Here is a 17,596-nt window from a genome sequence, read left to right as displayed (position 1 = left end):
GTTTGGCACTACTACATGGCATATACTTCAATGCAACGAGTGTAGGGAATAAGGCAGATGAGCTGAGAGCACAGATAGACATAGAAACATAGAAAATAGGTGCAGGAGCAGGCCATTCAGCCCTTCTAGCCTGCACCGCCATTCAATGAGTTCATGGCTGAACATGAAACTTCAGTACCCCCTTCCTGCTTTCATGCCATACCCCTTGATCCCCCGAGTAGTAAGGACTTCATCTAACTCCCTTTTGAATATATTTAGTGAATTGGCCTCAACTACTTTCTGTGGTAGAGAATTCCACAGGTTCACCACTCTCTGGGTGAAGAAGTTTCTCCTTATCTCGGTCCTAAATGGCTTACCCCTTATCCTTAGACTATGACCCCTGGTTCTGGACTTCCCCAACATTGGGAACATTCTTCCTGCATCCAACCTGTCCAAACCCGTCAGAATTTTAAACGTTTCTATGAGGTCCCCTCTCACTCTTCTGAACTCCAGTGAATACAAGCCCAGTTGATCCAGTCTTTCTTGATAGGTCAGTCCCACCATCCCGGGAATCAGTCTGGTGAATCTTCGCTGCACTCCCTCAATAGCAAGAATGCCCTTCCTCAAGTTAGGAGACCAAAACTGTACACAATACTCCAGGTGTGGCCTCACCAAGGCCCTGTACAACTGTAGCAATACCTCCCTGCCCCTGTACTCAAATCCCCTCGCTATGAAGGCCAACATGCCATTTGCTTTCTTAACCGCCTGCTGTACCTGCATGCCAACCTTCAATGACTGATGTACCATGACACCCAGGTCTCGTTGCACCTTCCCTTTTCCTAATCTGTCACCATTCAGATAATAGTCTTTCTCTCTGTTTTTACCACCAAAGTGGATAACCTCACATTTATCCACATTATACTTCATCTGCCACGCATTTGCCCACTCACCTAACCTATCCAAGTCACTCTGCAGCCTCATAGCATCCTCCTCGCAGCTCACACTGCCACCCAACTTAGTGTCATCCGCAAATTTGGAGATACTACATTTAATCCCCTCGTCTAAATCATTAATGTACAATGTAAACAACTGGGGCCCCAGCACAGAACCCTGCGGTACCCCACTAGTCACTGCCTGCCATTCTGAAAAGTACCCATTTACTCCTACTCTTTGCTTCCTGTCTGACAACCAGTTCTCAATCCACGTCAGCACACTACCCCCAATCCCATGTGCTTTAACTTTGCACATTAATCTCCTGTGTGGGACCTTGTCGAAAGCCTTCTGAAAGTCCAAATATCCCACATCAACTGGTACTCCTTTGTCCACTTTATTGGAAACATCCTCAAAAAATTCCAGAAGATTTGTCAAGCATGATCTCCCTTTCACAAATCCATGCTGACTTGGACCTATCATGTCACCATTTTCCAAATGCGCTACTATGACATCCTTAATAATTGATTCCATCATTTTACCCACTACTGAGGTCAGGCCGACCGGTCTATAATTCCCTGCTTTCTCTCTCCCTCCTTTTTTAAAAAGTGGGGTTACATTGGCTACCCTCCACTCGATAGGAACTGATCCAGAGTCAATGGAATGTTGGAAAATGACTGTCAATGCATCCGCTATTTCCAAGGCCACCTCCTTAAGTACTCTGGGATGCAGTCCATCAGGCCCTGGGGATTTATCGGCCTTCAATCCCATCAATTTCCCCAACACAATTTCCCGACTAATAAAGATTTCCCTCCGTTCCTCCTCCTTACTAGACCCTCTGACCACTTAGGAATATGATATTATAGCTATTACTGAGACATGGCTGAAAGAAGGGCAGGTATGGCAGCTCAACATTCCTGGTTACAGGGTTTTCAGATGGGATGCAGAGGGGGATGAAAAAGGAGGCGGGGGGGTTGCAGTATTAATTAAAGAAACAATTACAGCTGTGAGAAGGGATGATATGTTAGAGGAGTCATTAAATGAGGCCATATGGATTGAATTGAAGAACAAAAAAGGAGCGATCATACTACTGAGAGTGTACTATAGACCCCCAAACAGTCAAAGGGAGATAGAAGAACAAATATATGGGCAAATTGCTGCAAAGTGCAAAAACTATAGAGTTATAATAGTGGGGGATTTCAACTACCCTAATATTAACTGGGAAAAAAGTCATGTGAATGGTACAGAGGGTGAGGAATTCCTAAAATGCTTTCAGGAGAACTTCTTTAGCCAGTATGTAATAAACCCAACAAGGGAGGGGACGGTTCTGGACTTGGTTTTGGGGATTGAAGAAGGGCAGCTGGAAGGGGTTCAGTGGCAGAGCATTTTGGTGCGAGTGATCATAATTCAGTAAGATTTAGGGTAGTTATGGAAAAGGACAAAGGGGGACCAGGAAAAAAAGTTCTCAATTGTGGTAAACCCAATTTTTCTGAACTGAGATGCGATTTGGCCAAAGTGGACTGGAAACGGCTACTCGATGGTAAATCAGTGTAAGAGCAGTGGGAGGCACTCAAGGAGGAGATAGTGAGGGTCCATAGCAAGTATGTTCCTTTAAAGAAAAAAGGTGGGCTAACAAATCTAGAGCCCCCTGGATGTCATACGATAAAGAAAAAAAGGGAAGCTTATGACAGATAGCGAGAACTCAATACTGCAGAAGCTCTAGAGGAGTATAAGAAGTGCAGAGGTGCAATAAAAAAAGATATCAGGAAAGCAAAAAGAGAGCATGAGAGAATGTTGGCAAGTAAAATCAGGGAAAACCCAAAGATGTTTTATAAATACATTAAGAGCAAGAGGATAACTCGAGAAAGAATGGGGCCTATTAGAGACCATAAAGGAAATCTGTGTGTGGAGGCATCTGTTTTCACAAAAGAGAGGGGCAATGTAGACTTTGCAATGAGGGAGGAGGAATGTGAAATATTAGACGAGATAAACATAGTGAGAGAGGAAGTATTAAGGGGCTTAGCAGCTTTGAAAGTGGATAAATCCCCAGGCCCGGATGAAATGTATCCCAGGCTGTTAAGTGAAGCAAAGGAGGAAATAGCAGAGGCTCTGACCATCATTTTCCAGTCTTCTCTGGCTACAGGTGTGGTGTCAGATGACTGGAGGACTGCTAATGTTGTACCTTTGTTTAAAAAGGGAGAAAGGAATAGTCTGAGTAATTATAGGCCAGTCAGCCTAACCCTGTGGTGGGAAAATTATTGGAACAAATCCTGAGGGACAGAATAAATCTTCATTTAGAAAGACATGGATTAATCAGGGACAGTCAGCATGGATTTGTCAAGGGAAGGTCGTGTCTGACTAACTTGATTGAATTTTTTGACGAGGTAACCAGGAGGGTCGATGAGAGTAGTGCGTATGATGTAGTGTATATGGATTTTAGCAAAACTTTTGATAAGGTCCCACATGGCAGACTGGTCACAAAAGTAAAACCCCATGGGATCCAGGGCAAAGTGGCAAGTTGGATCCAAAATTGGCCGAGAGGCAGGAAGCAAAGGGTAATGGTTGATGGGTGTTTTTGTGACTGGAAGGCTGTATCTTGTGGGGTTCCACAGGGCTCAGTGCTGGGTCCCTTGCTTTTTGTGGTATATATCAATGACTTGGACTTGAATGTGTGGGTATGATTAAGAAGTTTGCAGATGACACTAAAATAGGCTGTGTGGTGAATAATGAAGAAAAAAGCTACGGACTGCAGGAAGATATCAATGTACTGGTCAGGTGGGCAGAACAGTGGCAAATGGAATTCAATCGGATAAGTGTGAGGTAATGCATTTGGGGTGATCTAACAAGGCAAGGGGATACACATTAAATTGTATGACACTGAAAACTGTAGAGGAACAAAGGGACCTTGGAATGCAGGTCCACAGATCCCTGAAGGAAGCAGGCCAGGTAGATAAGGTGGTTAAGAAGACATATGGAATACTTGCCTTTATAAGTCGAGGCATGGAATACAAGAGCAAGGACGTTATGCTTGAACTGTATAAAACACTGGTTAGGCCGCAGCTGGAGTACTGTGTCACCACATTACAGGAACGATGTGATTGCACTGGAAAGGGTGCAGAGGAGATTTACAAGAATGTTGCCTGGACTGGAGAATTTTGGCTATAAGGAAAGATTGGAGATGCTGAGTCAGTTTTCTTTGGAACAGAGGAGGTTGAGGGGAGACCTGATTGAGGTGTATAAAATTATGAGGGGCCTGGATAGAGTGGATAGGAAGGAATTGTTTGTTTCCCTTGGCGGAGGGATAAACAACCAGAGGACATAGATTTAAAGTAATGGGGGAAGGTATAGAGGAGATATGAGGGTAAATTTCTTCATCCAGAGGATGGTGGGGGTCTGGAACTCACTGTCTGAAAGGGTGGTAGAGGCAGAAAGCCTAACCACATTTAAAAATACTAGGATGTGCACTTAAAGTGCCGTAACCTACAGGGTTATGAACCAAGAGCTGGAAAGTAGGATTAGACTGGATAGCTTTTGGTAGGCCAGCGTGGACATGATGGGCTGAAATGGCCTCCATCCATGCTGTAAATTTCTATGATTCTATGTTTGCCCAGCCCCCACACCCCACCCCGGCCTGTGAGCAACAGGGTCGAACAGACCTGGAAGAACACACGCTTGATACCCGTTCTGGGCTGTGTTGGCTGATCTCAGCTGGAACAGGGAAAGGCATCCTAACAACGGACCCTGTTAAAGAGGGGAAAATCAGTTAGGGTGCCCATGCCTGATAACTATCCAGTGAATTGTCCTGGACTTGTGAGTTTGTGTGTGTGAATGAACATCAGGCGAGGAAGGGATTAGGTTGTAATTCTCCCCACAGTCAAGAAGGCTGCTGCCATTCACCATCAGGTTAGCCGTGGCTCAGTGGGTAGCACTCTCGCCTCTGAGTCAGATGGTTGTGGGTTCAAGTCTGACTCCAGAGTGTTGGGCGCAGTACCGAAAGAATGCTGCACTGTCAGAGGTGCCATCTTTCGGATGAGACACTAAAACAAAGCTGTCTGATCTCTCAGGTAGATGTAAAAGATCCCATGGCAGTAGTCGAAGAAGAGCAGGGGACTTATCCCCGGCGTCCTGGTCAATATGTATCCCTCAACTAACACCTTTAAACAGATTATCTGGTCATTATCACATTGTTGTTTGTGGGACCTTGCTGTGCGTATATTGGCTGCCGTGTTTCCTACAACAGTGACTACACTTCAAACGTACTTCATTGGCTGTAAAGCGCTTTGTGGTGTCCTGAGGTGTTGTATAAGTGCAAGTCTTTGTTTAATATATAAAGGCACATAATCAACATTGGCCAGGTTACCAGAGGGATCTCCATTGCTTGATCTCAGTGAAGAAGCAACGCTTTCAGGAAAGCAATCGAGAAAATAATTTTACATCAAATCATGACAAATGACACGGTGGTAACTGTAGAGAAAACCATGAGCACTTACCCAATCCTACAATACTGGTCGGGCCCAGATGGACTTCCACCTGCCTATTTCCTTTCAACTCAGGTCAATCACTGAGACAATGTGGATGAAGGAAAATGGCAACCGATAAAGGGAAAAGTATTGACGGGATCTTAGATAAAAACAAAAACTGCTGGAAATACACAGCAGCTTGACCAGCATCTGTAAGGTCCCTGTGTCAGAGCTCTATGACTTGCCTTACCTGTTAGAAACATTTGTTGTGTCTTCTGCATCCTCTTCTCAAGGTTTAAGGCATTGCTTTCTTCAGAAGCTGCAGAGGGAAAATGTAGCACCGAGTATAAGAAGTATTCATCAGGGCACTGCCTCCTCAGTAACAGGGGTAAAGCAGCCAGCTTGTTATGAAGGGAGGTTAACACATAATTCTCTTCTACACCTCTAAGGTGTCAGTTGTGGTGCAGTGGGCAGCACCTTAGCCTCGGAGTCAGAAGGTCGTGGGTTCAAGTCACACTCCAGAGACTCTTGCACAAAATCTAAGCTGACATTCCAGTGCAATACTGAAGGAGTGCTGCATGGTCAGATATGCCATCTTTTGGATGAGACATTAAACTGTATGCCCTCTCAGGATGTAAAAGATCCCATGGCATTATTTTGAAGAAGATCAGGGGAGTTATCCCCAGTATCTTAGCCAATATTTATCCCTCAAACAACATCACTAAGAATCATCATCCTAGGCAGGTCCTTGAAGCGAGGATGACTTGCTTTCATGCTAAAAAGGGATGAGTTCACAGGTGTTTCAATGAAGGACCTAATATTCCAGATCCCGAACTACATCTTGGAGGGTGGAAGATGCCTGTGCTTGTTTTTTTTTAACGTGTGGTGGCCGTTGCACACCAGCCACCACACGGGTTTGACAGAGCTAGGTCTTGGTCCAGTGGCAAGGATTACCCAAGACGACTGGAGACCAGCTCTGCTGCGCAGACCTAGTGCGCACACATATAGTAGTGTGGGCTGGCCCATGCTGCCCCTGGGCCCTCGCCTCTCCTGGGGCCTGGTTACTTCCTTCTACAAACTCTTGCCGCTCCTGCTGTGCCTGCCCGCACTACAATCAACGACCTGACTTCGCAGCCGTCGCCCTCCTGCAGTGGTGTGCTGCCGCACGCTGCTCCCTCTGATGCAGCCTTTCAATCACAGTAAATCCTCTTCAATTCACTAACGTGGCCTTTTGATGGTGGTGCATCAGATTATCTGATTGGTCATTATCTCATTGCTGTTTGTGGGACCTTATAAAAGTGCCCACACTTCAAAAGTAGCGTATTGGCTATAAAGTGCTTTGGGACGTCCTGAGGTAGTGAAAGGCGCTATAGAAATGCAAGTCCTTCCTTCCATCCTGCTCAGCCAGGCTTCCACATGGTGCTGCAGAGTGGAGGCAAGGAGAAATTAGGGATGTACCCCTTCATATTTCCCTCAGGCTGCCAATGGTGACGGAGGCTAGGAACCAGGACACCTGCTTGTTCTCTAGGCCGGTTGGAGTGGAAAGAGACTGGAAGGAGAATAAAAACCTACAACAAAAGCAATTGCAGACAAAATGTGCAATTCAATCTGCAGAAAAGTCAGTCCCTGAGACAATCGATACCAGGCTTGATGGGCAAATCAAGTTTAACATGTAAGCAAGTTTTTTTAAACTGTTCTGAGATATTTTTAAAGGTTGTGAAGAGTTAAAACATCGCTACTGACCAAAAGGACCTTCCCCCATTCTCTACCTCTTCCCTCCAAAAAAAGCACTTGGTAGTTTTCAGATAGTTTTCTGCTTTTTTATCACCCCAGCCCCTCACCACACCCCCCACCCCAACATCCCCGTTACCTTTAAGTTGGTCTTGTAGGTCATATATTTGACCCACCAGCTGAAACATGACTGACTGGATCTCTGCCTTGGCTTCAGTAATGGGCAACTTGTAGAGGTCAAAGGTTAGTCCCAGGTCATCTTGGCTGAGCTTCAGTATTATTGTGTTATCCAGGACAGTGAGGCTGACAGCGGCCTTCTGGAAAGCTTCTCTGTGGGGACAGCAAAAAGTGTCAGTGGTGACGGTGATTTCTTACATGGAGTACTCGTCCTTCCTGATCCGAAGGACAATGTGTTGCGATACTTCACAGCAGTTGACTTCACTTTCTCACTGGCGTGTATGGACCCACTCTTTCATTTCCCCATTGATTTCTCTCCCTTAGTGACAGGAACTTCCGAATAAATAGAACTAAAATAGTAATAAAATAAGATACTTAGTGAGACTGAAATGGCCCAGCTGCCCTGTAGTGAGTTACATTGGAACAGGAATAGGCCATTTAGCCCCTTGAGCTTGATCCGCCATTCAGTTAGATCATGGATGATCTGTATAAGAACATAAGAAATAGGAGCAGGAGTAGGCCATTTGGCCCCTTTAGCCTGCTCTGCCATTCAATAAGATCATGGCTGATCTGATCTTGGCCTCAGCTCCACTTTCTTGCCCGTTCCCCATAACCCTTCATTCCCTTATCGTTCAGAAATCTGTCTATCTCCACCTTAAATATATTCAATGACCCAGCTTCCACTGCTCTCTGGGCTAGAGAATCTCAGCTCCATTTACTCACCTTGGTTCCACACCCGTTAATAATCTCTGAATCATTTAGTCTATTTTAGCTCCCAAGTCGGCTTCGTGAGTAATTGAGTCACACAGCTTTAGAAGGTTCCGGTTAAACGCTGAGACAGCTGATCCCAACCGTGATAGCGATCTGGACCCTACGATCGATTGCCGCTTCCCTCGGTTAGGAAGGGGGAATTCAGCTGGACTTCCCATTCTTGCTCGCTGTCCAGCCACTCCGGCTGGAGGTGTGTGTGCACGGAGGGCAGGTTCGGGCAATGGCTGTGCTGCCTTTCCTGTCAACGAGCCTGCCAACGCTCACTAGGCTGCCACATGGAGAATGGCCGCCTGCGTGAGGCGCTGCATTGTGCCTGGGACCATGGAGCTGTACCCTGACAATGAGACTTTGAGAGGAGGGAAGAAGAAGGAAGAGAGAAAATCCGCCAGACGGAGCAACAAGAAAGGACTATTATAGTTACCCAAAGAGTGGACAGAATGTGGAATATGGAGAGAATTATGAAAGGTTTTGATAAGAGTGGATACAGAGAGAATGTTTCCACTTGTGGGGAAGAGCATAACTAGAGGTCATCAATATAAGATAGTCACAAGAAATCCAATAGGGAATTCAGAAGAAACTTCTTTATGCAAAGAGTATGTGGAACTCGGTTGAAGCAAGCAGTATAGATTCATTTAAGGGGGGCTAGACACACATATGAGGGAGAAGGGAATAGAGGGTTATGCTGATAGATTTAGATGAGGAAAGATTGGAGGAGGCTCAGATGGAGCATTATTGCCAGCATGGACTGGTTGGGCTGAATGGCCTGTTTCTGTGCCGTATATCCGATGTAATGTAGTTAATAAGGTTCAGTGGCTTAACAGGTCATATCACTCACATTTCGCTTCCAAATATCACTCCTTAGGAATCACAATATATTGTAAGAAGTTGTCAAATATATGACTGTGTGTTTAAGTATATATAGTGCAGTCACCATGCTTCATGCCTTCTCCAAGGTGCTACCATGGCAGCAGTCAACAAAACATCTTTCTGTGACAATGTTTCCTTGTGAGGTTTTGCAATGCATTTCTAGCTTTTCTGTTTATCTTTCCTCCTCTTCATTTTTTACTCTCACTGGCCTCTTCTCCTCTGCTTAGACACTTTGTACACCCAGGCACCACCAACGCTGTACTTGGTTTGTGGTTAACCAAGTGACTGAGAGCAGCTGCCATAGATTACCATTTATTTTGGTGTCAGTTGCGGCTCAGTGGATAGCACCGTCGTCGGTTCAAGTCCCACTCCAGAGACTTGAGCACAAAACCCAGGCTGACACTCTGATGCTGCGCTGTCGGAGGTGCCGGCTTTCGGATGAGACGTTAAATGCAGCGAGTGGTTAAGATCTGGAACGCGCGACCTGAAAGGGTGGTGGAGGCAGGCTCAATTTTATCTTTCAAAAGGGAGTTGGATAAGTATGTGAAGGAAAAGATTTTGCAGGACTACGGAGAAAGGGCAGGGGAATGGGACTAGCTGATAGTCGGCACGGGCTCGACGGGCCGAATGGCCGCCTTCCGTGCTGTAACCATTCTATGATTCTATGAAACCGAGGCCCCGTCTGTTCTCAGGTGGATATAAAAGATCCCACGGCACTATTTCGAAGAAGAGCAGGGGAGTTATTTCCGGTGTCCCAGCCAATATTTATCTCTCAACCAACATCGCTAAGACTGATTATCTGGGTCATTATTGCATTGCTGCTCGTGTGAGCTTGCTGTGTGCATATTGGCTGCTGAATTTCCTACATTACAACAGTGACTACACTTCAAAAAGTCATTGCTGTAAAGCGCTCGGAGAGGCCCTGAGGTTGTGAAAGGTGTTGTATAAATGCAAGTCCATCTATTTTTTTTCTCTCCCCCTTGTGACCTTCATCTGACACCTCCCAGGTGTGGTGTGGTTGAGTCGGGGGGGGGGGGGGGGGCACAGTTCATTATATAAGACCGAGCTACGGCCTACTACCCAGGGTGTGCAGGCTGGCATGCCAGAATTTTCTGTACTGGGTTTATAGATAAAAATGCTTTTAGCCACAGGTCTAATTGGTGCCAGTTTTATGGCATCATGCTTCCCTCCAGTTACCCATTGGGTAAAATGTTTACTAGGACATGTTTCCTGCCCAATGAAAGTGAGTAAAAGCCCGTTACATGGCAGATTCATGAGAAGCCATAGTGAATACTGATGATCTGATCGAGGTGTTCAAAATGTTAAAAGGATAGATACAGAGAAACTACTTTCTCTGGTGGGCGTAATCAAGAATGATGGGACATAGGGCCCAAATTTGGCCAGGAGTTGCTCCGTTTTTTTTTGGAACAACTTGATTTTTCTGGAGTATCTTAAAAATCCCCATTCTACACATTTAATTTGCGCCAGTGTAAGTGAGTTAGTTAGGATTTTTTTTAGTTCCGTTTTTTTTTCCAAAAGGGGGCGTTACCAGCCACTTATGCCTGTTTTGGCCATTTAAGCCAGTTTGCACAGCTAATAGTCGCTCCAAACTAACTTAGGCCAGCGTATGTGGCCACTTGTGGCCCGCACTGAAAACCCTTGCGAAGAGTTAAAACTTCAGCGCAGGTAAGTACATTCTAAAGCACCAAGCACTAAACAAAGCACAAAAAAAAACATTCAATAACAAATAAAAAGTACAAGAAAGCTGAGAGGACCTGTACCTAGCACCAAGACTTACAAAGCACTAAACAAAGCACAAAAGAAAAATAAGCAATTAATTAACAAATAAAAAATAGAAGGAACCCTGCACCTAAAGCACCAAGACCAAAGTAATAAGCTATCAATCAATTAATAACAAATAAAAAATAGATCAAAACATGGCCCGGGAAAGCAATGGGTCGCCGATGAGGGAGACCATTCGGCCAGGGATAGGGACGGCTCGCTTTGGCCACTCCCACACAGCCTGCAGCACACTCTCACAGATTCTGGAGGCGAGGAGCTACTGCGCATGCGCGCACACTCTAGCACACATGTGCGGAGGTCCCGGCACTGTTTTCAGTGCTGGGGCCTGGCTCCGCCCCCGAATCCAGTGGCCACACTATGCTACCATCGAGGGGAGGTGGGGGAGCGGCCAAACTCGGCCCAAAGATTTTTGGAGCACTTCAAGGTGGACAAAAGCAGCGCATCTCTGGTGAGTGTGCCAGAAATCTGTACTGGCCAAATTCTAGCCCATAATCTTTAAATTAGAGCTAGACCATTTAGGAGGGAAATCACAACGCATTTTTTTCTCACAAAGGATAGTGGAAATCTGGAACCCTCTCCCGCAAAAGTCTGAGGTCCCCGAGACAATTGGAGCTTCCAAGATTGAGATTGATAGATTTTTGTTGGGTAAGGGTATCAAGGGATATGGAGCAAAGGCGGGTAAATGGAGTTTACCAGACTGATTCCTGGGATGGGGGGATTGTCCTATGAGGAGAGATTGAGTAGACGAGGCCTATATTCTCTAAAGTTTAGAAGAATGAGAGGTGATCTCATTGAAACACACAAAATTCTTCCAGGGCTTGTCAGGGGTAGATGCAGGGAGGATGTTTCCCCTGCTGGAGAGTCTAGAACCAGGGGTCACAGTCTCAGAATAAGGGGTTGGCCAGTTAGGACTGAGATGAGGAGAAAGTTCTTTACTCAGATGGTGGTGAATCTTTGGAATTCTCTACCCCAGAGGGCTGTGGAGACTCTGTCTTTGAGTATATTCGAGACAGAGATTGATAGATATTTGGATATTAAGGGAATCAAGGGATATGGGGAAAGTGCAGGAAAGTGGAGTTGAGGTAAAAGATCAGCCATGATCTTATTGAATGGCGGAGCAGACTCGAGGGGCCGAATGGCCTACTCCTGCTCCTAATTCTTATTTTGTTATGTTCTTATGTACAGATCAAGCATAATATTGAATGGCAGAGCCGGCTCGAGTGGCTGAATGGCCTCCTCCTGTCCCTATGCTGCTAGATAATCATCAGCTCTCCTTTCCCCCCCGAGGAGTGACAGTTACGCACCTGGTTCTAGTGTGGTATTCTTCTGAGGTTTGTACCCCATGTGCAGATTTCTGTAAAAAAAAAAGAAATAAAAGTAAATGGCCCTGAAATCCCGAGAAAACTACATTGTGATTGGTGGTCCAGACCCACCTGATCCCAGGATACACATATGAACCTGGAAGACATGATGGGATTGAAAGCCAATAAATCCCCAGGGCCTGATAGTCTGCATCCCAGAGTACTTAAGGAAGTCGTCCTAGAAATAGTAGATGCATTGGTGGTCATTTTCCAACATTCCATGGACTCTGGATCAGTTCCTATGGATTGGAGGGTGGCTAATGTAACCCCACTTTTTTTTTAAAAAGGAGGGAGAGAGAAAACAGGGAAATATAGACCGGATAGTCTGACATTGGTGGTGGGGAAAATGCTGGAATCAATTATTAAAGACGTAATAGCAGCGCATTTGGAAAGCAGTGACAGGATCGGTCCAAGTCAGCATGGATTTATGAAAGGGAAATCATGTTTGACAAATCTTCTAGAATTTTTGAGGATGTAACTAGTAGAGTGGATAAGGGAGAACCAGTGGATGTGGTGTATTTGAACTTTCAAAAGGCTTTTGACAAGGTCCCACCCAAGAGATTAGTGTGTAAAATTGAGGCACATGCGATTGGGGTAATGTATTAATGTGGATAGAGAACTGATTGGCAGACAGGAAGCAAAGAGTGGGAATAAACGGGTCCTTTTCAGAATGGCAGGCGGTGGTTAGTGGGGTACCGCAAGGTTCAGGGCTGGGACTCCAGCTATTTACAATATATATTCATGATTTAGACAAAGGAATTGAATATAATATCTCCAAGTTTGCAGATGACACTAAGCTGGGTGGCAGTGTGAGCTGTGAGGAGGATGCTAAGAGGCTGCAGGGTGACTTGGGCAGGTTCGGTGAGTGGGCAAATGCATAGCAGATGCAGTATAATGTGGATAAGTGTGAGGTTATCCACTTTGGTGGCAAAAACAGGAAGGCAGATTATTATCTGAATGATGACAGATTAGTAAAAGGGGAGGTACAACGAGACCTGGATGTCATGGTACATCAGTCATTGAAGGTAGGCATGCAGGTACAGCAGGCAGTAAAGAAAGCAAATGGTATGTTGGCCTTCATAGCAAGAGGATTTGAGTATAGGAACAGGGCGGTCTTGCTACAGTTGTACAGGGCCTTGGTGAGACCACACCTTGAGTATTGTGTGCAGTTTTGGTCCCCTAATCTGAGGAAGGACATTCTTGATATTGAGGGAGTGCAGCGAAGGTTCACCAGACTGATTCCCGGAATGGCAGGACTGACATATGAAGAAAGACTGGATTGACTAGGCTTATATTCACTGGAATTTAGAAGAATGAGATGGGATCTCATAGAAGCATTTAAAATTCTGACGGGATTGGACAGGTTAGATGCAGGAAGAATGCTCCCGATGTTGGGAAAGTCCAGAACCAAGGGTCACAGTCTAAGGATAAGAGGTAAGCCATATAGGACCGAGATGAGGAGAAACTTTTTCACCCAGAGAATTTTGAACCTATGGAATTCTCTACCAGAGAAAGTTGTAGAGGCCAGTTCGTTGGATATATTCAAAAGGGAGTTAGATGTGGCCCTTACGGCTAAAGGGATCAAGGGGTATGGAGAGAAGGGAGGAGTGGGGTGCTGAAGTTGCATGATCAGCCACGATCATATTGAATGGTGGTGCAGGCTCGAAGGGTCGCATGGTCTGCTCCTGCACCTATTTTCTATATTTCTATGTTTCTATGTTCCTGTACTCTGGCCTCGGAATGCAATCCTATGTTCCTCCGGAACCAACAGATATTTTTGTAAAATGTTTTTGGTTGGAGGCGTTCGCCCGCAGGAAGCCTCCGACTGCAATTTTCTCCCCAATATATTCTTAGGCAAAAGCAAGTGCATCAATATTCCTCTTTATTACCTCGACAACTGAATTTTCACACCCATGACCACCCCCCCCTAACCACCACCACCCCTCCTCCCCCCCCACCCACACACACGTTACCACAGGGAGACAATGAGCAGAGATCAGGCTCTGAAGGAAGAATCGTATATCTCGGCCACACTCGTGCACCGATTGACACACCGAAAATCCACTCCGGCACTCCGGACTCTGCTCTGTCTTGGGGCCATATGCTGCGACCCAATCAATAATTAAATAAATCTGGAATGAAAAAGCTCATATCAATAATGGTGACCGTGAAACTACTGGATTGTTGGGAAAACCTGTCTAGTTCACTAATGCCCTTTAGGGTAGGAAATCTGTCATCCTTACCCATCCTGGCCGATATGTGACTTCAAACCCACAGCAATCTGATTGGCTCTGAAATGGCCTAGCAAGCCACTCAGTTGTACCAAACCGCTACGACAAAGTCAGCACTGTGGGGGTACCTTCACCACATGGACTGCAGCGGTTCAAGAAGGCGGCTCACCACCACCTTCTCAAGGGCAATTAAGAATGGGCAATAATAGCTGGCCTTGCCAGCGACGCCCACATCATGTGACTGAACAATAAAATTATTGAGCTAATAGAATCTGTCCCTGTGTGATGGCTGCCTTGGTAATGGCTTCAGACAGCAACTGGGCTGGAGCAAGTCACTCAAACACTGGCGTTCTATTGTTCGTGCACTTAATGTCCCTTGGCATTGATCTTGGCGAATAGTTGTTTTATGGCAATAGGGATGTTATCAGGAAAGCGTGATGAGCAAAGTCTGTCAAGGAAAGTATTATAGGAAGTAATTTTGCTAATTGTAAATGTGCACTCTGTACACAAGTTTGCCCTTTGCCCCGATTGGGGGCGGTAACCTTCCGGGGCTGGGACTTCCTGTGTCTGGCCTGGAAGTCCCACCCGGATGCAGAATTGGGCTGTACGCACCTCAAAAGAAGTGAGTACTGTCTCTGGCGCTCTGCTTCCTTTGAGGGGTGCTCACGGGCGGTAGAGCAGGCCAGCGCTATAATGCCCCACCCCTCTCATTAAAGAAGAGGACCACTGCGCACTCCGCAGGCCCTTTGGTGGCCGCCACTGGGCCTCCAAGGACGTGAACGACTGGGCCAGTAGCCCAGCACCCAAAGCAGAGTGCCTGGCAGCACAGTGGCGGTCCGGTCATCGCGAAGGCCGCCATTGTCGGGCCGAGCCAAGAGTTGGCCGACAAATAAAGATAGCGGCCCGGGACGCTAAAGACCTCCCCTTTCAGGGGCGCCTTGGCGATGGATGTCCACCAGCTTCACGACCCGCAAAGCTGGCGTTGACAACCACCCGCGTCAGCCTCGCGGCCCACGGGGCAATTTCCCCCATCGGGCGTTAAGAGGTCGGCGCGGGGCTGGCGCGTATGTCGATGTCATCATTGCCAGCTGCGCGTTGGCCTGGGGTGCTAATCGCGGGATGCCTCCCCTTACTTCCGGGACAATTTCACAGGAGGGGGTAGAGCCCCCTCCCCAGGTGAAAATGCCATTGCGCCCCGTTCGTGCCCTCGGCGACGCTAATGGGGCTATAAAAAGAGCCAATTTTGCTCCCTTAATATATCTAATATTCTAGTAAATATTGCCCACAGTCATCTTGATAAAGATGTGTATTTTTATATAGAAGATGTTGATGGAGTTGGTGGAGAGACTCCAGAAACTTGCTCCATGGGGCCATCTAATGGACATGGCCTGCAGCTACACCATGACAAGTCACATAGCACAATTCAATGGAAAATGTTGACACAAAATCATGATCAAAAATCTAGACAACAGGGACCAAGGTTTGCAGGCAGGAACTGTGGACCTTATGCAAGATTTTTAACAGTATACATTTATAAAAAACATAGGACCATTTGTCAGCAGCAGGATCGCACACATATGCAATGATTCTATATCAGCCCTCCAATATTAGGAAAATTAGCAGCCCTGCTACTTACATGTTCCTCCAGCTTTTGTGGATTGAAACCTGTACTCCAAACATCCACAACATTTGTAACACTGCGAAGGAAAGGTGGACAGTTGTTGTCAGTACTTTATCTTTGAGTCTTAAAAGCAAGAGTGAAATGAGGCCATAGACTTGGAGGCACAATGGAGTCCTTTCAACTCAGGGACTCCATTTAGGATCTAGCTCAGAGTAATGGGTCAATAGTCTCCTCTGACAGCTATAAAGGTTTGAAGTGAAAAGGAGTGAACCAGTCTGAGCCCAATGGCAGCTTGTCTCAGTTGGTAGCAATCTTGGTTCTGGGACAGAATCCTGACCTGAGGCGTGAATACATAATCCAGGTTGACACTCCACTGCAGTCCTGAGGGAGTGCTGTATTGATGGAGGTGCCGACCTTTTCTTGTTCAGGTGGACATTAAGGATTCCGTGACACCATTTCAAGAAGAGCATGGAGTTTCTCTGCTAATCTGACTTGTTGCTGTTTGTGGACACAGGAGGCAGAGAGTAACTACTGGTTTACATAACAACGGTCACTGCAAGCTGAATCATAGTTAACGGGGCTGGAAATTGCTGGAGAAGGGCACCTCGTGGCATGCCTGGTTAATTAGAATTTATTTTGTGGCGTTCAGCTCAAAAATTCTTTGCACCGTAACTTGCTGGAAGTGCAAGCTGATAATAGCGTGGCAAGAGGAACGGGGCATCAGGGACCTCAGTGAACAGCGGGTCCAACAGTGCCTTTCAACATAGATAAATGGGAGGTGTTACATTTTGGTAAGAAAAATAAGGAGGTCACATAGTACTTGGAAAATAAGAATCCATATGGGGGAGAGGAGCAAAGTGATCTGGGAGTACAAATCACTAAAGTTGCGACGCAGGTCAATAAGGCCATAACAAAAGCAAATCAAGCACAAGGGTTTATTTCGTGAAGGATAGAATTGATATGTAGAGAAATTATGCTAAACTTGTGTAAACCTTGGATAGATCACACTTGGGGTACTGCATACACTTCTAGTCACCATATTATACAGGGTGGAGAGGGTGGGAAAAAGATTTACAAGGAAAATACCAGAAAAAGATTTATCAGGAAGATACCTATCAAAGGATGAACAGTCTGGGCCTCCAGGGGTGACATAATAGATGTCTGTAAAATTATGAAAGGTTTTGATAGAGTAGATAGAGAGAGAGATTTTCCACTGGTGGGGAAGAGCAAAACTAAAGGCTATAAGATAGTCACCAAGAAATCAAATAGGGAATTCTGAAGAAACGTCTTTACCCAGAAAGTGCTGAGAATGTGGAACTCGCTAACACAGGGAGTGGTTGAAGCGAATAGTATAGATGCATTTAAGAAGAAGCTAGATAAGTACATGAAGGAGATGGGAATAGAGGGTTATACTGACAGAGTTAGATGAGGAAGGATGGGAGGAGATGTGAACGGAGCATAAATGTCGACACGAACAGGTTGGACCGAATGGACTGTTTCTGTGCTGTATATTCTATGTAATCCTATGTATCTCCTTAACCAATGAGATTTAAGGATTGAGAAATAAACAGAAGAATATCTGAGAAGGAGGATGAATTAGAGTCAAATCAGGTACAGAAAAAGAAATAAAGAGAGGGAAAGAAAGATTGGATTACGGGGAAGAGA

At 45.8% G+C, this 17,596-nt stretch overlaps 1 protein-coding gene across 3 annotated transcripts in view; it reads right to left on the bottom strand.

Moving 5' to 3' along the window:
• Positions 1 to 17,596, bottom strand: part of paxx (PAXX non-homologous end joining factor) — a 38,893-nt gene that overhangs the window by 7,777 nt on the left and 13,520 nt on the right. The window contains exons 3-7 of one of the 3 annotated variants that reach the window (XM_070863426.1): positions 15,947 to 16,007; positions 14,134 to 14,211; positions 12,023 to 12,072; positions 7,240 to 7,430; positions 5,620 to 5,688 (exon numbers count right to left, since the gene is read on the bottom strand). In XM_070863426.1, coding sequence (XP_070719527.1) covers positions 5,620 to 5,688; positions 7,240 to 7,430; positions 12,023 to 12,072; positions 14,134 to 14,211; positions 15,947 to 16,007 — 449 coding nt within the window. The remainder of the gene's footprint in view (positions 1 to 5,619; positions 5,689 to 7,239; positions 7,431 to 12,022; positions 12,073 to 14,133; positions 14,212 to 15,946; positions 16,008 to 17,596) is intronic. The other 2 variants (XM_070863427.1, XM_070863428.1) reach the window with 2 other exon arrangements.

The sequence above is a fragment of the Pristiophorus japonicus genome, chromosome 20, assembly GCF_044704955.1.
Source record: "Pristiophorus japonicus isolate sPriJap1 chromosome 20, sPriJap1.hap1, whole genome shotgun sequence".
Classification (NCBI taxonomy): domain Eukaryota; kingdom Metazoa; phylum Chordata; class Chondrichthyes; family Pristiophoridae; genus Pristiophorus; species Pristiophorus japonicus.
The sequence above is the reverse complement of the archived record's forward strand: the minus strand, read 5'-3'. Positions and strand labels throughout refer to the sequence as shown.